This window comes from Ciconia boyciana, chromosome 5 (genome assembly GCF_034638445.1).
Source record: "Ciconia boyciana chromosome 5, ASM3463844v1, whole genome shotgun sequence".
NCBI lineage: Eukaryota > Metazoa > Chordata > Aves > Ciconiiformes > Ciconiidae > Ciconia > Ciconia boyciana.
Genome location: NC_132938.1, coordinates 6,787,596 through 6,809,001, shown reverse-complemented (window position 1 = coordinate 6,809,001; position 21,406 = coordinate 6,787,596). Strand labels below are relative to the sequence as shown.

At 42.5% G+C, this 21,406-nt stretch overlaps 1 protein-coding gene across 7 annotated transcripts in view; it reads right to left on the bottom strand.

Annotated features, from left to right (window-relative positions):
• Positions 1-2,552: 2,552 nt before the first annotated feature.
• The window catches only part of KRCC1 (lysine rich coiled-coil 1), a 29,621-nt gene continuing 10,767 nt past the window's right edge, over positions 2,553-21,406 (bottom strand). The window contains exons 2-11 of one of the 7 annotated variants that reach the window (XR_012042759.1): positions 19,070-19,176; positions 17,310-17,417; positions 17,046-17,220; positions 16,042-16,290; positions 14,339-14,453; positions 11,858-12,819; positions 10,691-10,822; positions 4,734-4,891; positions 3,760-3,869; positions 2,553-2,763 (exon numbers count right to left, since the gene is read on the bottom strand). Coding sequence is in view for 4 of the 7 variants with exons in the window: in XM_072863089.1 (XP_072719190.1) it covers positions 12,018-12,819; positions 14,339-14,453; positions 16,042-16,290; positions 17,046-17,220; positions 17,310-17,417; positions 19,070-19,176 (1,556 nt within the window). In the remaining 3 variants the exon portion in view is untranslated. Of the gene's footprint in view, positions 2,764-3,759; positions 3,870-4,733; positions 4,892-10,690; positions 10,823-10,859; positions 11,094-11,430; positions 12,820-14,338; positions 14,454-16,041; positions 16,291-17,045; positions 17,221-17,309; positions 17,418-19,069; positions 19,177-19,426; positions 19,527-21,406 lie in introns of those variants that run through there. The other 6 variants (XR_012042760.1, XR_012042761.1, XM_072863092.1 and 3 more) reach the window with 6 other exon arrangements.

Sequence of the window (21,406 nt, the reverse complement as noted above, 5' to 3'; positions counted from 1 at the left end):
ATGAAAACGTGAATAAAAAAAATCACTGTCTAAAAACACAGAAATCCTTTTTCCCCCTCCAAGCACCACGAAAACACCCCCTTCACCCTTGGGACGGGAGGTTGAACTCTCCCCCCCCAGCCCTCCAACCCACCTCAGAAAGGGTCGGTGCCTGGTGCCCTCTATGCTCTGCTGCTCCCTTCATTTTACCCATAACAAAGCCTCACAGAAAACACATGGTTATTTTGGTTAAAGCACCTTTCTTACTTGCTAACACCTTACATGTTTCATGAGAATTAATTTCCCTGTGAATAATTACGCTTTTATACAAAGCCTTTACCCTTCTAACCTGTTTTGGGAGCCTGTAGGGGAAAAAGGAACCACAGAAAATTCACATTATCCACTCTTCAGTCCTAAACTTGCACCAGGACAGTGTGGCACAGCAGGGGTTAGCCCTAGGATGATGGTATAGCCATAGGGAAAGGGGTTTCTACATCTACATGCAGGTTTTAGCGGAATGCAGAGTCCTGCATGGCTGCTGGACGCGGCAGCAGCATCCTCTGCAGCTGCAACAAGCTGCTGCCCTCCGCAGAGCCGGCACACGGTGCACATAGGTTTGGAAAGTTTGCAAAACTATGGCCCCTTTTAGCGTCATTTGTTTATCACCACAAACTGAGGAGGGCGGTTGTCACGGTAGCAGCGGTATCGCTGTGGCTGCGATAGACTTTGGGTGCAGCCTGGGGGCACGACCTTAAGTCACAGTTTTTGTCTGCTTTTCCAGTGGCTTCAGTAGATCCCATAAAGGATTTTACCTAAACTTGCCTGCTTTTCCAAGCCAAATGGGTAACAGAATCGCATTTATTTCCTGGTATTTTTGTTCCTGTCCTCTGTGCTCCGGAGCGGAGGGGAGTCTGCCTGTGCAGAGCATGCAAGCTGTGGCCTGTGGAAACCCCCAACCCATCTGCAATGCACCAGCTTTCCTCAGTTCCAACCAGGTAGATCGAAGAGGCAGTTTTCAGAGCTAGCCCAGCCTGGCTGCCTCCGCTTCAGGCTGCGAAGATCGATGTGGGCAGGTCACTGGCCCCACTGGTCTAGCCCTGTGGCAGTAATTCAGATGATTAACTTTTGAAAAACTAGGGGCTAAGATGCTGCTGCGAAGCAGTTTTGACTCAAGTGGAACAAGTGATGTAAAAATAAGCCTTGGTGGAACCCCGACATGCTGGGATCCTCTGGAGAGTCTAAAAAGAGCCCACAAGGCTCAGGAAGGTACCAAACACATAATTTAACCCAAGGACCCTGTTCTCCATGCAGAGCATCTGCTTACCTCTGGATATGTCTCATGGGACTGCAGGGATACTCTATTATTTCTCTTGGGTACCTGGTGTGATGGACCTTTCCTGCTGCTGCAGAGGATCCTGCCAGTTTTGGGACATGCCCTGCAGCCACGTGGAGGTGCCACAGCAGGTCCTCACTCCATGTGAGCAGACACGGGGAGTCTCCATCTCATCTGAAGCAAAGGTGAGGGGCTACGTGGAGATATCTGGATCGTGGCTGCATGGGGCCACCTCCAGAGCCAGTCCTGGGGTAAAGACCTAACGGCTACCCTGAACCTATAAATCCCACATTGGCTCAAATCAAATGCAGCAGGAATTTGAGCCTGGGTTTTCCCCTGGCTAGGCTTGTACTTGAAGTACAAGTACTTGTACTTGTATTCACAGAGAAGGGATTCATCTGGCTTAGAACCTCTCAGTGCTGATGTCCTTCAAACCTCCTGCATTTTGTAAGCCACTGCGCATCAAAGGAATCCTATAAAAGCAAAAGTAGTAGCCGGCGGATTGATACCCTCGAGGGCTCAATCTCAATACAGCACTGGAATGTCTGCTGCAATGCTCCGGTTGTGACCCCTCCATAAGATACCCTTATGGTTGAGAACAAACGTTTTACTCCTACCAGCCCTGCTTAGTGGCTAGGCAAGCTGTCCCCCAGTTCCTTTTGCTCCCAAGCGTTTTACTCCACCCCAGAGCACACCAGGTGATTCACAGAGAAGCTGTGAACTATTTACAATCTCTAAATTTACTGCAGACACGACCCAGTATAGCAGAGCAGTAAGAAGGGAAGAGCGAGAAAGCCCCAGGGACAGTGATACAATCAGACGGTGATATAGTGCAGTGTGCTATATCCCGGCTGATCACTATTTGTTATGTATGGGCAGGATGGAAGAAATGAGTTTTAGGAGGCGGAATAAAGAAGAGCATCACGGCTCAGAGGCACAATAGGGAGAGTTGGTATGAGAGCTAAAAAGCTGGGTAGCTCATCTGGGATGTGGGACAGATTCTGGCTTGTGTTGATTTTTTTTCTGCTTTGTAGAGTCCCAGAGAAATTCTGTGATGTGCCAGCACTCAGCATGAAGGGAGACGCTTGATTTACTCCTCACAGCAGACTCAGGAAGCGATCAGATATACATCAGCCTGGCTGAGAAGGAGTCATGAATAACTCAGTAGGGAGTTGGTTTACTCTTAGGAGTGGTGAAATGACTGAAGTTATATCCCGCAGAGGGAAATGCAGGGAATTCTTACGGATTTACTCATTTTCTTGAAAAGACACAATGGAAACAATTTCCAATTTTGAGAGAGATCTATCATTGGCACAACTGTTGAGTTTGGCAAAGCTAACATAAGACACTGTAATTAAGAATTAGGCCTTCTACAGCATGGGGCAATCAAAATGCCCTTGTTCCTCTAGCTGCTCTCAGCAGTTTCACCAGTGGATGAGAGTCACAGGTACCTGGAAAGAGAACAGAAAGACATGAGGTTACTTGGAATAGTGCAGGCTAGAAGATATGGGGGAAAAAACATCCCCCTTAAACTTTCAACTACATTTCCCTTTCTTCCCTTTCAACTACATTTCCCTTTCTTCTAGCATCTCTAGAAGTAATGCAAGGCTTTATTCTATCGAGAGGCACGGGAAGTTGTCGATACCTGCACGAGTGATGGTGGATATGCCTTTTGACCTGATCTGAGAGCAGGAAGCAGCTGTAGGGCATGGCTCTACGAGGTGAGTGATGGTGTGAATTTACAGTTCATCGGCTGCTCCGTGGAAACTGCTCTCTCCAGGCTTGTACTGCAGGGTGTGCACAGAATGACTTCTCCCTCAGTCAAACTGAGGTACATTACTCATACTGGTCCTGTGACAAGAGTACACATTTGGCCAGCAAACCATGCCCTATTTTGTCTCCTGATAACTTGTTTGTGCAGCTGGACACAGATTTACAGGCCTGGCCCTCCCACCTCATCTGCCCAGATGGGCTCTGTCCCCTGTATGCCCATGGACGCTGCACTGGTCCATGCATGGTCACAAACAGTGCGGGGATAAAAGTAATGGCTGGAGCCACCTGCATTGTATGTATCTCCCCCTCTCCACCCCTCAAACAGATGAAGGCTTGTCCAGTATGATAATGAAGGTCCTGGCTGATACCAGCACAGTAGGAAAAGAAAATGGGAGTAAAAATTCCCTATCATTGGCAATATGCAGTCAGTACTTTAATATAACCCTTTGTTTAGCTTTTTCATGCAATTCCAGAAAATTATTTTAGTATCATCCTTCCAAGCACATTCAAAGGACACAGACAGGCTTGCATAGCAATATTCTCTACCCTTAGTGTATTTTCTGTAAGACAAACGTGTTTTGGCTGTGTATACAGGACTGACACAAATATTTTCAGAAACCCATATATGATCAGGCATTACTGGGGACAGAGGAAAGCAGCAAAGACAGACTCACCTCACTGTCAGAGCCAAGTGTTGTTCAGTGGGGGGAGAGACAAGCCCCCCTGGCTTATGCAGCAAGTGGTCCCAAGGGACAGAGGGTAGACACCGACCTTTACACTTTCCCTGAGGAAGTAAACAAACAGTAAGTGCCATTAGATAGTTTAATGACTGCAGCATTTCCACAGCCACCCTTAAACTGATTAAAGATCAGAAGCTTCAAACCTGGAGGCTTAACACAAGACACCCAAATCTCTTTTTAGACAGTTCATTGGACCGTCTTTGATCTTTAGTGCTACTGAGCAGCAGGTAGTCAGCTGTTCTCAAAACTAAACCCCTTTCTGAGGTGCCTACAAGGGGATATAGATGCTTATTTATTATCACTTTCAAGAGTGCTTCACTGGCCTAGGCTTCATTTGATGATCTCCTCGGAAGTCTCTTGTACTTGTCAAATGCCACATGAGCACATTCTGAAGCATAAACACTACAAATCCATCTGACTGGGGGGCTCCCATTGCATTATCCTTGCTCTCCATTAGCAAATGTTGCAGTGATGCTGCAAAGATGCCTGCTTGCCTATGTTTGCCTAAGCAAACAGCATCAGAATACTCTATAAAACATTGCTAAAAAAAGAAAAAAAACCCAAAGACTTATTTGCCTCAACAGCACATCCACAAATGAACAAGAAAATACTGCCACAACAGTGGTGGTATGTCTGTCCTCACTTCCTTCGTGCTTGTTCATAAACCTGACCGAAAATCTTAACTCAGTTAGTTGCCAGGGCTAATGCGGAGCAGCAAAATCATAACGAAAGTTGACGTAGCTATGAGAGGAGCGTTGGAGAGCAGGTAAGGCTACACAGTGGAGGTTCAGATGGACACCAGCTTGCGGCTGTTGTCTCAACCTCCTTTTCTTCACCAACTGGTGCTTCTTGCTGTTTTGAGCGTGGAGCGGAAAGATGAAAGGCAAGCTGTGCACCGGCGTACGTACCCCATGCCCAGCGAGCCCCCTTTTGCAGCTGTGCGGCAGGCAGTGTGCTGGCTCTGCAACACAACACCTTCACCGCAGGCACAGCGCCGGGGTCGGCACACCAGTGCTCTTAAATGAGCGTGGCTGGTGTGTGTGGTCTGATTTCTTCATTTGCTGAGCTAGAAAAAAGAAGAATAAAAAGAGATGTAAACAAACCAGAAGGCAGGCAGCAAAGCAGCTGGCATCACCTTCTCCCTCAGGTCTGAGAGGGGTTTTTCTTAAAGCAAAGCCCCTTCCATGCAATTCTCTCATTTTGAGGGCAATTCTAAGGAAACAAGTACGTCGCACGTGCTTGCTTTAGGCTGTGAGTGCAGATACCCTCACACAGTGACATGAAATAACTTAGCAGGGAAGAGACACTCATCCTGAGAGTTTTCAAAAAATATCACAGCCCTGTAAGCGCTTAAACAGGCACAAAAGCCAGCAATACCAACTACTGACCATTGACAGAGGGTCCCAAACCCCAGACTTTATATAAACCTGCAGGGGTAGGCTTTATGTCTCATGTTGCTTTGTAGGATGCAACTCCACTATCATGGTCTTGATTTCACATTGGCTTCCCAGGTATCCTCTTCCACCCTGAGCATGACAGCGTGGAGCAGGGAAGGAGCTCGCATGTGAAGGAATTGCTGATGCACGTTCAAATTTGACTGCTACACGCAATACAGGTGCAAAAGGTGCCTTCCCAAGGGGCCCTGAGGCCTCTGCGTCATGGGCAACACTGACATGAGCTGTTTGGCCCAGGAACCTCAGTGCATGCACAGATGTTGCTGCTGAAGGCAAGCCCAGGTGCTGTCCGAGAGAAACCCATGTGAGCTGAGTGTATCCTGCATGGTCCCTTGATCTGGACTTGCATGAAGCTACCACACCAAAACTTCTATCGACCTCTAAGAAGTAAGCAAAAGAGCCAAATCTTGCAAGCTGCTGAGACGTCTCACATTTCAGTGGTCACACACTACCTTGCCCGGGTGACTCATTTGATCAGACAGCGATGCAACTGGTCTCCTGGTGTTACAGCAAGATGGGGAGTGCAAAGCAGGAGAAGGAGCGTTACTGGGGTGAAGCTGAGCAAGGCAGAGTGATATTTTTTTTTTTTTAAGCACATGAGATGGATTTCAGAAAGGCTGAAGGCAGGGTAGGAAAGAACAGAGCTGATGCAGAAAGCCCCCAGAGCTTCTCCCGTCGTGCTCTGGAGGCACAGGCTTCATTTGCACATGAAGTCAAACGAATGTAAGGATACAGACTTCAGAGTTTTGATTAACACTCCAAGGAGAACCTGTGTATATATATATATACACCATGGTACTTCAATGTGTTATTAACCATTGATGTATCACTGACATGGGAGAGTGAAAAGAAATAGAAATGATCATTTCTGCTGACTACAAAAGGGAAGGTTTTGCCACTGTGGCTCAGAAATAGCATCGATAAAGACTCATTTCAAAAGAAACATTTGAGGGAAAAAGCTTAGCATTGAGCAAGAGCTATCACAGTCAATATATTTCTCATACAGCATATTATAGATAACTGTGGTTCAGCCTGTGGAGCTTGAATTTATAATCCTGATCGTTTGGAAATGCCTAGCATTAAGCTTTGGGGAAAACAACTTTATTTCAACTGTTTGTTAGGTTAGTGCTCAGAACATTGCAGTGAACAGTTTCATCGTTAATTCTAAGAAATCCTACTTCCTTTTAAAGGTTTCTTTTAAAACTCCCCTCCCTCCCACACAGTGGGAGATTTTCAGTTTTCCCCACAGCTCTCGGAGGAAAAAAAACAACCCAACAATGCACCACTTCTTTCACATTCCCCCCAGTGAGATTCTGGTTTTATTTCAAACTTTCGTGTCTTAAGTAGGGAAATAGCAAGGACCTGAGCCTGTCAATGCAAGAAGAAAAGGTCTGTGACCTGAGGGCCTGTGTTTTTGCCTGGTGTTGTTGAGTATCAATCCTACGATGAAGCCCAACTGTGATACAAGTGGTACTCGGCCCATTGAGCAAGGTAGGCTCCTGCAGGTGTTCAAGACTTGTGGAAGTGTCAGCCACTTGTGGAAATTGAGATTTATGCCTGTGGCCCAGTCTTATACCCTGGTGCAGGAGTGATTCCGAGTGCAAACCTAGGAGCAAAGCTGGACAGGCAGTTTGCTGGAGCTCTCTGAAATCAAAACAAAGTTTTCTTAAAGTTCAATAGGAATCAATGCCTCAACCTTTGCTCTGCCAGAAGTAACTGGCTGAAATAGCACTTGATTGCTTTCAGCTGTAAATCGAGCTCTTTGAAATAAAGGACAGTAGCTTATTTGGAGATGAGGAACACTGTTGCTCTTTTTCCAAAGCTTTACCACAGAAAGATTTATGGCCCTGTACCTATTTATGGTTTCCTATTTATTCATTTTTTGTGACCCATTTTTGTGATACCTGCATTCATCACCAGTTTAAGGGTATAGTCAAGAACTGCTACAGCTGGTTGGGGTTAAAAAGATGCTGTGCCTGGCTGCTCACCACCTCACTCTCAAAATATAAGCAGGATACAAAACAGGTACAGCTGGAAAGACACCAGCAGACCTGACAGGGCTGTAACCTCCTCCCTCAGGTCATTTCCACCAGTGGATGTGAAGAACCACCAGAAGCTATATAACATGTTAAGGTTAAATAAGTGGCAGCTGGAAGAGCTCATCTGGCACCACGTTCCTGGCATGTTGTAAATCACAGAAGCAGCTTGTGGAAAGGCTGGAAAGAGGACCCAAATCTCCCAGTCCTCACCCTGGTGCTTTCATCTTGGTGTTCTGGCTGATAAACACAGCCATTAAGCACACTGTCAGCTTCTGTGTTTTTGGATGGCAGTACTGGCCAAGAGCTCTATGCTGAAAAAAATACCTTAATTAAACTGTAATAGTCCTCTAACTAGCTCAAACAACAGTTTTACACTGTAATCTGATTCCACAGATACATGGTAAATTTGAGATGCAGCTCAAGGCATTGCATTCAGGCGATTAACACAGATTTCAGTTGAACGCCTTTCAATCTTTATAGAAATACGCTTAGACAAGTTAGCAAGTTAGATATGATGAGGATGTGTCTCCTAGGCCAATGGCAGGGTTAACTTGCCAGGTGTTAGCATTCCCAGTGTGCCTTGCTGAAACCACAGCCTGAGTTCAGGGCATGCAAGGCGACTTTAGTGGTTCTCCCTTTTATTGCAAGATTTCAAATGAGAACCACCGTGAAAACAACTTTTTGCTCACTTCACAGGACGCAGAAAGAGATGTCCTGTTTCAGTTGTGGCTTTTTTCAGACAGACCTCGCACTAGAATCTCACTACAAATTTTTCACATACTGCAGCCAGTCATGAAACCAAAGTATAAAAAGTCATAAAAAGGAAAACAAACTACAAAAAAGTGACAGTATTTTGCAGAACAGCACATTCACACTACTCTTCATAGGACACTGAACATGACAGCTGCTTTCAGAGGTGAGCATCTAGGCTCTATTACATGTTCACTGAATAAGCAACTCCAATGCTTTCAGGCATTTTTTGTTACTCCTGCTCCAGCAGAAGGGTGGCCCTGTCTCCCTCTCATGTCAGCTGCCCCTATGGAGAGCTTAAGCTGATCTGTTTGCCTGTGAACGAGCATAGCGGATGCAGGGACACAAGGATGTCCCAGGGATGGTAACCTTCAGGAGAAAGGAGGGGAAACTGGGAGCAGCAGGCTGCTTCAGGGACACATCATGGGCAGGATAAATCTGCCAGAGTCCCCTTCTGCACCATTTGTAGATGAAAAAAAGAGGCCTTGGAAGAATTCAGTACTTGATCCAGGTGATCTGGAGAGCGCCAAAATCGAACCAACCAACCATGGAGAGCGCCAAAATTGAAATGCAGGAGTCTTCACTTAAGCCCAGCTTTAAACAGCAGTTCTAACCTTGTTTTGTGCTCAGCTACATGTACCCAGTTTTAACTTTCCTTTTTCATATACAGCAGCTCTTTCACAAAGCCAAGCAGCACACAGGTTTACTGAAAGAGGAGACAGTGCTTTTGGGCCTTCACAGAGGAACCCTCATACCTGCATAAAACACCATTGACTCCAGGGGGTCTCCAGTCAGAACTGCAAGTCTATCTCCTCAGATGTGATAGAAAAATCTGTGATTTAATCTGTTCTCAAATCAGACTTGTAATGCTTTGGTAGTTTTAATGGGAGGAACAGATGAGCAGAATTAGCGTTCATTACAGACAGTGTGGATTCCTTTGCTACTAAGAAGTTAAAAAAGACGTATTTACAGTAAAGGGTAAATAAAGTCATCAATCTCTGTGCCTAGCATTTTAAAATATCTAGTATGTAGATAACTATTGGCACAAATGTGAAAGGCTAGGAACAAGGCAATCAGGAAACACACAAACAATAATCATTATTTATGACCTTAGGAAACTGGATATCACTCATCTAAATGGGAGCTATAAGTCACTTCTGCTAGATGAGAATCCGCTATGTCTCATTTGCGGCATTTACATCATAGATTAATCATTGTTTAATCAAAATATGGCAAGAACACTTCTTTTGGGATCTTATATTTCATGTTTGATATCAATAAACTTTGTTTAGAGCTATTCTACACAGTTTGCACAACCACTTTCCAGTGGGTGGGTGAGGAGGGTATGGAGTTCAAGTACAGATTTGGGGATGATCACTGAAAAAACCAAACACATCTCCTGTTCTGCCAACTCATGCTTTTACCATATTTTCAGAGCTGTTAATCTCCTCCCAACTTTCAAAAGTGCAACTCTTATTTCAAAAGCAAGTAAACTGGTGCTTATTTCCCTTCAATTAGTCTGTTCCCTGTGTACAGAGTACTACACCATGGCCTTTCCACCTGCTGGAGGTCTAATTGTTTTCTTAGACTGACTTCCTAAGGAAAGGAGGTGTACGGGACCATATTGGAGCAAGGGTTCCTTACTAATAACTGTGAAAAACACTGGCCATATTTGTACAGCCCTATTTGACAGAGTGGCAGAAATATCAGAGAGATGTTACAGCACCCCAAGGTTTGCTAAACTAGGTGTCCTGGGAGAAGAGAAAGTAATTATTTGTCTTACATGGGAGACACACTGCAGTGCTGCCCACGTTATTCTCACAGCAAGGAGTATGCACAAGAGAGAGCGCTTAAAAACCTCCCCAGTTACACTGTAGGACAATACAAGCAGCCTGCAGTTGGCAGTTTACAACAGCTCACAACTGTCATCAACAGTTAGCATAAGTAAGTTATGATTGAATCCACTCTCTTCCCAAGTAAATAATGAGAAAAGCAGTTCTTAATGTGTGACTTGAGACTCCCTCATTAGATGAGCAGGGGGTAAGAAAGCAAGCCAGGGAAAGAGTCCTTGGAAAGACACAGAAAGGCATGGAACTCCTGAGCGAGGAAAAAGAGCCACTGAAGAAAGCAGAGGCATTATCAGCCTGAAACAAAGACCAGGGGAGATTAGGAAAGGAGACCAGAACAAGGACCCTACGTACACTTTAAACTTAAAGCTGAATCTCCATGGACCTCTGCGTTCAGGTTCCTGAGACTCTTGCCCAATGAATTGTTATTGGAACCTACGTGCTCCTGCTCAACTTTGTTTAGTTGTGTATGTATCTAGTTAAGCTTGTCTGTTAGAGGATGGACTAAGTTTCTTGACAGGTCAGATGCTAACTACTCAGATTTATAAGTTTATCAGCAGCAGAAAAATCTAAATCCAAAGATTGCAATCAACCACAAAACACAAATCCTTAAAAAATAAAGTAGACTACATTATTTTGAGGGCTTTTCAACTTGCTTCTTATACCCGCAAAACTAAAACAAATTAGACAGAATTCAAGGCTTGAGGGCCCTGGTCTCTACTCCATCTCACACCACAACAACCCACAACAGAAAGTTTCAGTTAGGCAGATATACCAAGAGCAGCAGCTCAGCACAGGTGCCTCTACAAACATTAACCCAGTGGAAAGTGCAGTCTGAGTGGTACAAACCAACAGCGTGATGGCTTTCAGATCCCACATCAAGGTTCAGAAAAAGCTTTCTTGCAACCTGAAGGCAATAAGACAGATACTAAAGGGTGTGTTAAGAAATTGCTTTTAAATTATCACTTTTCAGAATTTAACTGTATTTACTCAATCCAGCAGCTTTCAGTAAGACATCACACAGGCTTCAAATCCTCTACACAACCCCAGCTCGGCACAGTGCAGGCAGACATTGCAATTCCTCTCTTCCTCTTAGGCAGCCTGCCTGCCCCAGGCCCTGTAGAGACTGATGCATTTCTCCAGTGTCCATGGCTCACTGAACGTCTCATCTGAGAGTCCTAGGAGCAACACAAGAGCTTGAACGCTATCATCTAAGTTTCTCAATTAATTGCACATACGTAGGACATGAGTGCTCATGCCACAATAACGTAAATCCATATTGTGAATGAAGGTCTGGTGACATGACATTTCAAATGGAAATACAAAGCTGTTACTGATTTTTCAGAGTATTGTTTGGATCACAAATCTAGCTTCATTCTAACATTCCTTCTGTACATTACTTTGAGTGAATGAAGCAGAAAGCAGCCTCATGCTAGCTATCAATTTTGCATATTGCAGCTTTTCTGTGTTTCCTAAATGAAACTAAAAATCAGGATTACAATGAGAAAAATCTACCAGACAATGTATATCTGACAACCAGTTGCATGTTTAATAGACTCATTTTCCACTCAGAACTGGGTGACAAAAAAAACCAAACCAAACCCCCAAAAATCCCAATATCAAATAAGGTTTGGAATCAAAAGCCTTTCACATTCTCTTTTTAAAATCTGTCAGAGAAATGGTTACAGACATGGCTGGGAACATTGTAGTGACCTTATTTATCTTACAAGTTTATGTACTTTCCTAGAAGAATAATATAAACCTCAGTAGTAGGCACCATTAATATTAGAAAGAAGCTATACATTTTGGTGAAAATTCCAGCAGTATTCTGTAAGCTACTGACTCTTATTTGTGGTATATTCCAGAAGAGATTATAGACTTTCAAACTTGCATCACTGCAATGGCTGCTGTATGTGTAAGATGATTAAAGACTGATGCCTACCTACTGCCCCAAAATTTCAGAAGACAGGCTTTTTCTCGCTTCCAGATTGGAACAAAAACTTTGCTTAAAACATAAAAAAAAAAGAAGTCATAATATAGTACAAAATGGTTAAGTGAGTCTACAAACAGCATCAACTTCTTAAAGCTAAGCAAAATCTTCATCAATATCCCAAGACAGATTCATCCCAAAGCAGCTCCTCTTCTCTTTTGCCATCTGTCTCTGGCTTCTTTTTATCCTTTTTGTGCTTTTTGCTCTCTTTCTCAGTGGGGTTTTCTTTAAGTCTTTTGTCTTTATAAGGTCTTGATTTCTTCTCATTTACCAAATCTATCTCAAATTTAATTCTCTTTTGCTTCTCATTTTCTTTTCCAAAATCTGCACCTTCACAATTTTTCTTTCTTTTCTGCTTTGTGGCTTCTTTCTCATGCTTCAGCTCTTCACTGATGTATTTTTCCTCCTCAAAATACTTTATCTGAAATTTCTGTTCTTTTCTGTAGGAGCTGGTAGTAGTTTCAGCAAGCATAAGTTTGTAGCAGTCTTTAGATTCTGCAACAGATAGGCTGAAGCTCTTATCTCTGATGGTGGCCACCTCAGTTGCTTGCTCTTCTTGCTCTTCTTTACAGTATCCCTTGCTATAGTGACAATTAGGTGCCTTTTCTAGTGCATGCTCACAAGTTGATGGCCAGCTTGGCGATCTATTTTCCCTAGTATTTGTAGGTAACTGGGTTTCTGAGAAAAGGCTGGAATGCTGGCCTTGTTCACATTTAAAGTTTGAAGATATAACCTCACCAAGGTCACTTCCTCCTTCAATGTTTTTATCTTGAAACGCTTCCTCTTCTGCTTTTCCTAAATACCTTCTTGTCTCTAAACTTCTGGCTTTCTGAACTTTCATGTAATCTGTTAATTCATCTTGAAAGGAGTCATATGTCTTTGATTTCTTCATGAGATTGACAAGCACTGTTTCTCTGCATAAATTGGATAGAAAATCTTAGTTATTAATACTGACCAATTTGCTTAGCATCTGTTGAGTTAAAAAAAAAAAAGTTGTATTTCCAGAGTTCGAAGAAGAACATATTCCAAATGTGTTGTTCTGTGTAACTACATGGACCCTGTCACACATGATCATATCTGTAAAGCTGAAGTTACAGGGCACAGATTCTACTCTTTGTGAAAACTGAAAATCCGGAATAACTTCCTGAAGACCAAATGAGTTTCTTGCAACCTAGGGTGCTGCAAGAATAAGATGCTTTTAAAATGACTGCATGCATTTTAAAAACTACTTTTTAAAAATAAAATTTAAGATTCTCTCTTATTAACTAATCTCCAATTAGCTGCAGATAAGAAGCAATTACATTATATACTGACTGTCAAGTAATAAAGTTACTAATTTCTTTATGAGATTCATTCTACTGAACAGTTGTAGTACAGTAATTTCAGGCAAACTGTGTGACTCCATAGCAGAAACAAAACAGAACAGAAACAACCAACCTGGATTGCTAAAAACCCCAAACAAGATAAATGTGCTCCCAAGGCAAAACTACCTATCAGTTTATCTTCTACTCTCCCTTTCCTCAGGCTGGAAGATGTTAGATGTTAGAAGTGGTTAGATGACAAAGACATCCCCTGCGGGAAGAGCATCTCCGAAGACCTATCCCTTAAACATATCTCATTCTGCCTTAATTCACCAGCTTTACACATTCATTTTTTTAGATGGATAGATAGGCTTGTAGCAGTTCCCTACACTCCTGTTTTTGGGGACTCTAATTCTGTTAGCTAAACAAACATTTAAAATCATATCAGTTCTACATCAGTCTCTTGTGGTTATATTATTGTGCCTTCACTTAAAATATGTCTTATCAAAATGCTTAACATGTAAGCAACTTCATATTTAGCCTACTTGCACAGCAATCTCTAAAAAATACATCTTAAATGACCACAATATTCATTCTGCAATTAACACAGTCTACAAGCCCTCTTCTGGGTAAAAGAAAAAGTACAAGAGCTATCATCTATCTCACAAATGATCTTATGCCAAATGTAAGAAGCATGCTGATGAATCCTGAAAGCAAGACAACTGATGGAGACTTGGCACTTTTTGGGATTAAGGTCTTCTTTGCCCTGTCAGTAGGAATCTAAGTTCAGACCATTTCCTTCTAGACTGAGCACTGAAGATGCTGTACCAAAACAGGTCCTGCTATCCCCAGACAGCAAAATAAGTAGGAAAATTGTACAGGTTTCAGGACCCTTCCCCTGTAGGTTGTCACTGAAGATGCAACTGTGGGAACTCTAAGACTGAATGTCAGTCACAAATATGATGTTTACATGGACAGTGCCCCTTTAAACCAGTAAACCAAACAACAAAAAACAAAACCAAACCAAAACCCCACCAACTAGTTAAAGTCCCTTAAGAGCAAACAACAGGGCTAATGAAAGTTTGAAAGTACTAACTACAGAGGAATAGTAACAAAAGACTTATTGACTTACTTAATCCGGTGCTTATTTCCTTGCATGTGGGACTGGTACGTTTCTATAGATGTAAGTGTGATGTTACATACGGGGCATATGTAATAACCAACCCCAAATGCTGAAAAGAAGGAACCTGTAGGTTAGAGAGACTACAAATGAAAGGTAAAACTCAAAGCACAACACGATCCCATCCCACCCAAGAGTCCTAACATAATGTTCCCATAAACAAGGTTTATAGACAGATATAAAGTCTCTGCTGCCATTTTACACAGAATAATATTTATGAAGGGAGCTAGGAAGGTGTTCCCTAAGACAGTTGCAGTGTAACCATGGTTTAAATATGAACAAAGAGTATTTCTGATGACTGAAGTGATCCAAGACAATTCCAGTGAACTGTTGTCAAGTGCTGATGAGGATGAACTGTGCTGAAAAATTAAATACTATTGTAAATACCTGACCCAAAGCAAGCACCAACAGATACCAATCCAGTCAGTCCAGATTTAAGTAAAATAAGATCAGTTTAAACATTACGTGCTCGAATGTTCATGCAGCATTGGTTCAACCCTGTGAAGATGCTGAGGGACTTGTCACTACAGTACATTATGAATATGGTACGTGGAGCCTCAGGCAAATATAAGGCAAGGTCAGATGAGGAAAACCCTTGTGTTTTCTAGGTTGTCATTTTCTCCTCTCCTACAAGCTGTGTCATGCATAGACCCAAGTATTCTGAAACCAGTGAGTAACCTTTTTCCCCATGCAAACCCAAAAGCTTCGTCCATCAGCAAAATGCAGCATTAATTCTAATGGGTTATTGCTTTGCATCAAAACGTAATATTTTGTTTAAATTATAGCATGACTTAATGAGAGCTGGTTTATACTAACAATTACTTTTGACTATCAGGTAGGATTCTGAATTCCTTACTAAAGAAAGGATTGACAGTTCTGTTGTACAGGACCAGATGATGCCCCCTCAAAAGTAATGGAAGTTGCACAGCAACAAGGCCTTGGCTTTGGACACAGTTCTTGAGCGGGATAGAGTCCTGATGGGAGGCTAGAGAATAATGACTGTTTAGGAAAGAAATTTCCTTATCTGGGAAGACTGAAATAATTACAACAACCAGTTTCATGAATAAAAGATTAAGGGAAGACATGACACCAGTTTTCAATTATTTAAAGAATGCGACAAAAAGGAAACAAATGATTCAATTCTTGTGTCTGCTGCTTGTTCTGTGCACAGTGAAGAAATGCATTGCGGTCAGAGAGCGCAGAGTTCAATGTCAGTAGAAGGTTTTAAGACAGAGAAGGTAAAGATCACGAAGTCCTGGGAGATGTTCCTTATGGAGGTTGTGGAGCTTCCAGCACAGATAGTTTTTAAGAACAAGGTGGATGAACATCTTAAGAATGACACAGGTACAACTGATCCTGGCCTTGGATTTAGGGGACTGGGCTATTTTCTATGATCCTTTGAATTTGACTGCAGAACTCGGTGAGGACTGGACTTGGGTCTCCAAGTCAATAAGAAATATGTTCCAACCTACAGCTGTCAGAGACAGAACTTTAGCAGTTCATAGACCAAACAGAAAGGAAGAAATGAACTTGTTCTGTAATACAGGAGGAGAATATAATTTAATTGCACACATCAGAGCAGTTCCTTGAACAAATCAGAACTGAGCACTCAAGCTACACTCAGAGATTGTAACACTTGCTCATGTTCTGCTTACCATTTGTGCTCGATTCTGCAGGGACAGCTTTGTCTCCCAGGTCCTCCAATATCTTTTTCCGTGCTTCATTTCTTCTGTGTTTTTTACCAACATAATGCTGCTGGGCCACAAGTGGATTATTGAAGGGAGCACAGCACAGCTTGCAGTACTTGTCTGGATCATTTAACTTCAACCTTGTGTTGGAGGATGATGAAGACTCTTCAGCTTCCGAAGGCAGCACGGGCTTCTCAGCTGATGACTTCTGTAAAGCTGGAGACATGGAAGTAGACAATAAATCTGCTGACAGCACAGCAATGGAAAAGCTAAAACAATTCCATGGAGCAAAACAGGTGACTGCAGAACTACAGAGCTGGAAAGGAGAACAGTCTGCTGGGTGCTGAACTACTTGCAAAAGGCTATAAAATATCTTAATCCTTGCAAGGATATGAAAGTACCGACTGATAAGGAACACATTCCTGGAATATTCAGAAACCCCACCATTAGACACCTAAAAACCAGCTGTGTTTGACAGCTGGTCACTCTAAGGTCCTTAAACAGTGCAAGAAGATAGATGTACCCTGCAGAGGGTGATTCAGAGCACATACACTATGCTCCATCTTTAAATACAGTTCAGCAACTTGTACAGGACTAACACCAGTTAAGTGTTGCTTGTGGACTAATTGTTTTTTAATTTCTTATCTTAATTTATCAGAGGAACATCTTGTTGGGACTGCAGTGAATTCTCAGAACAACAATGAACACCTTTCATTAATAAAAAATCAGAAATATTTGCCTTTAGTTTCAGTCAATGAAAGATAGGGAATTTGAAAGCAAGGTTCCATGGCTTCAGAGTTGCACAGGGTAGTATCTTTGTTTATTCACCTAAGGAGTTACTACAGGACAGCTCCACAACTTTGGCAGAATATAAAGGCATAGACACATGTCAAGTGTAGGAACATAGTTCTCTATATTTGTTTCAGAGAGTGACAGGAAAACACATGCAAAGCAAACTATTTAGTTCTTACCAGAAACAGGCTGCGTGTTCTGTGCTGGCACGTGGGCTTGGTCTCCTGATAATTGCTTCAGCTTTTTAGCGTGGATCTTTCCCAAGTAGTGAGACAAAGCAACAACTGGGGAAGTAAAAATCACGTTGCAGAGATTGCAGTATTTGTTTTTGTCCAGTACGCCACTCCCATCCACCTGAAACCAGGCAAGGGCAAGCTCAGTTACAAACATTCACTGAAGTATACAAGGAAACATTTTATTTAGCAATGAAGAGGAATAGTCACCTGAAAATTGATACAATCCGTTTTCTTCTGTTTGCCATGCTCCTGCCTCTCCTCTTTCTCACCATGCCTTTGGATGTAAAGACGAACTTTCTGAGCGTGCTTTTTGCCCTGGGAAGAGATTAGAATTATTCCTGTTTCAGTAACAAGGATCCAAGTAGTGATATATCCAGTGACTGGGACTTCATTCATCAAAAACTGCTTTCAACACTTGCCAAATTTTATATGTATAAAGCAGAGCCACAAGTGGACAAACACCAGCTCATTTAACAATACTATACTTTAATCAATAACATAGTACTAGCATTACTCATAACATTTTGCCTTGAGCAGCCCTCGGAGTCATCTACTCTCAACTCTTTGGGGAACCAGAAATCCTGACACGTCCCCTTACAAACAGGGATACTAAAATAGGTAAGGAAAGGAATGCAGCCATGACACAGAGCAAGTCTGCTGTGCTCATTTACCACTAAGCCTGGGGGCTTGACATCAAGGCTGTCCTGTGTTGTGGCACAGGAGAATAACAGGCAGCAGGACTGGACTTACCTTCCTAAATAAAAAGCCGTCTTCCCATACAGACAGTAAGAAAAGCAGGTTTCCCTGGAAGCTGAGTTAAATTATCTCCAGCTTGGAGTCAGTCTATGGAGATTTCTACACCTTTCTACTGAGGATACAATAGTGCAGGTACCTAAAATTGGGTGTTAACATATACTGCCCTCAGCTGCAATTATTTTTTAATTCTTAGATGCTCTCTGAACTCATAACCTTCCAATTCGTCCACTTGTAATGTCTATACCCACGTGCCACGCTATACAGTGGTAACCTACAAAGCAAAACAAGTAACTTGTCTTCTCTGACCTGATGCTTTTCAGATGTCTTTTAAGGATTCTGAGGAGCAGTGCAGGATATTATAACAGTATTAACAAGAGAAAGAGGACCTATCATACCTGGCTAGACAATACAAGCACAACTGAGAAGAATCAGTTATTTCCATCAATTCATTTTGTAATGGTGTAGTCAGGTAACTTTACTATTATCCTCAACTGGATTTTGATCCAAGAAACACAAAATCAAACTGAGGGTCTGAACTCTGTGAAGTTCTGACAGTACAACTGCTGCTTAAGTTCAATTAAAGTAAGGAAATACAACACCTTGCAAGACCTGAGTCTTCGTAATGCAAGAAAGACTCCTGACAGCAACTGACATTTTAAACTTTAACTTTTGCAAGAAGAAAGGAAAAGACAGAAATGTCTGTGCCTGCAAACCTGCATACCGTCAAGATCAAGTTTCAAAATAAAGCACACTTTCCCACTCTACAGCAATATCCCAAGGCACACAGTTATTCCAAGAAATGCCTTCAGCATGATTCATACAACCTGCCTCAAGCAGACACCGGTGCACAAAGCCACACGTGTGTATCGCTGGGTGAAGTGTCAGAAGGCATGACCTCGATCCTCTATACCTAGCACTGCCCCATGCCATACATATGTTCTGGCTCACAGGGTGCAGTTCTGCTTCAATCCCATATACAGCATGGCCTGAACCTGCTCAGTTCCTTCTAAAATCATGCTGCAATATGCAGGTGTTTGCCCTTCACTATACTGAACCCACAACTTTCACATTCAAGTCTAGTTAATGTCTAAGCCTAGCATAGGCCTTGAGAAAGACACTATAAAAAGTCTTTTATAACACTACATAGAAGCCCCAGACAAACAAACCAAAGCCCCAGTGCTTGCTGAGAGAAATTCTCCTTTCCAGCCTACCTTATAGTGTGACATCCTTTGAGACTCAAACTGAAGCACTGCCCCACAGACCTTACAGAAAGTGTCAGTGAAAAGGTCTTTCCTTGTTGCCTCATCTAAAATGTCATCTAAATGGAAAGAGCAAAAGACAAAAATCAGCCAGTAGTTAGGACAAGATATATTTGCATGTCTTTGCTTACACAAAACATCAACCACTTTAATATTCACATGCAGCACAAGATGAAGGAACCAATGTCCATCCACTGAATCACACCGTACCTCGCTGTGGCTTCAAAGCAATGCTGTAAAGCCACCTAAACCTTCCCCCTTACAGAAGTATTGCTCTCATGGACTAATAAAGTATTAATATAAGAGTACCTGGGCTTTGAAAACAGAAACAGGGGGTTTCTTCATTGAGTTTTCAGTCCACTTCAGATAGTCAAGTATTTCTGACATTGTGCCCTAACGGCTGAAAAAGAAGTAGTTTAACTGGACTAGATCACACAGTTAGTTAAATACGGGAATACTCCTTAAAGAAGAGATTTGAAGAAAGTCTGGGAGTAGCTCTGTACATGGGAAACGCCAGGAGGCCTCAGCTTCTTAGGAAGGTTGTACCTGTGTCCCCTATAACAATTTAACTGATTTAGTTATATGGGGAAAAACTGCTCCAATGGCTTGTTTTGATTTTCTTTGCCCTGTTCCCAGTTACCTCATGGTCTATATACACTTTAATTCATAAAAAAATTGGCCCAGACCTGAAGCTATTCCTGAATAATTGCATGTGCAAGCACATTTGATCTGGGGGGACACACTCTAATAAGCACTTAAAAGTCGTACCAACATCATGTCAATTAAGAGAATTAAACACACCCTTCAGAAGAGCATATCTGTGCTAGCAAAACCCTCACAAAGATAAAGCTACATCACCACCCCAGTTCTTTCTCCTCTTAATACACTTAATTCATTAGGGAAACCAGTTTAACTCATATTGCTTGAAACGCTTCTCTGGTACAGGCTACGCTTTCAGGGAGCAAGTTTACCCACACTGCTATACCACCAAAACTTTTTCTGTGCTGACAAACTCTAAGACTACCTGTTTCTTTTTCATCCCCAGTGGGTCACACTATTTTCAATTAAGCTAGAATTTCACTTTTTGCCATGCCCTGCTCTTAAAAATAAGCCAAAGTTAAACAAGTTTAAAGCAAAAATAAAGGAAGCCACATAACTAGACAGTTCAACTAAACCATGCTCTTCAAATGAAGCTGAGGTTAAAGAGAAAATATTGGGGAAAGTATCATGATGTCTTAACTGAGCTTAAACCCTCTAAGTTTACCCAACGGTCCATTCTGGAAGCCACATGTGGAGCAGCTGGCTTTCCGTGCTTTGCACACAGCCTGGAGAGATTATGGGCAAGGAAAGCATCGCTCCCTGTGGTCTCAAGGCTCGGTGCCAAAAGGCACCTAGAAACCCATAAAGGCAATCAGCCTTTACCCTCAATTCTAAGACTGCTCTCCTGGCCCCTTGCCAAAGCAAAGTCAAGTCCAAGGGAACATGAAAAAAACAAATCAAATACCATGTATTGTAGCTGTAACTCTAAACAACGGTGCTAAGCTGTGGGATGGTCAGTTCACAAATGATTAAGGATGGACTAGAGTCCGCCCAGTCCCCTGCATGTCCCGTGGACAACATGACTGCCATCTTTGCACAAGTAAAAAGCTGCTTAAAAACAGAGCCTGAATTTCAGTACAAGCTGTACGACATATACTTTAACTGAGCCAGTATCACCCCAGGAATGTGGCTCCAGTGGAAGCCTGAAACAAGGAATGCCAAACTGCTTTGACAAGCCAACATTAACGTGTGCAACCAGGTGAAAACCCATCACCAACTCGATGGGCACTGACAAAGCCTGAGGAATGGCAGATGCAGAGGTCTTTCTCAGACTGCATGCATGGCTAACCCCACTTCGCCTTCCCAAAGCGGCACTCCTGATTTGTTTAACATACGGATCTTAATGAAGCTGGCTCTGATGAGGCTTTTGGCTGAGATCGCAACAATGACTGGGTATCAAAATGCCGCTGTCTAGCATGGTTTACCATCAGTCCCTGATACAAGAATTCATTTTCTAATAAAACCTTTATTTTCATGAGGCACAATGGCCAGGTGGCTAGTCCTTCAGAGCTTTTGTTTTTTGTATTTTGAGTCATCCAGAAATGTTCAATATTCTACAGTTACTGATTGATGTAGCTTAGCCGCTTCAAGCAGAGGAGTGAAAGATGGACACAGTAAACAACTTGAGTTGATCCACACAAGAAAATCCAATGACTTGGTTCTGGGCACTAGATGAAAGCCCATCTTGCA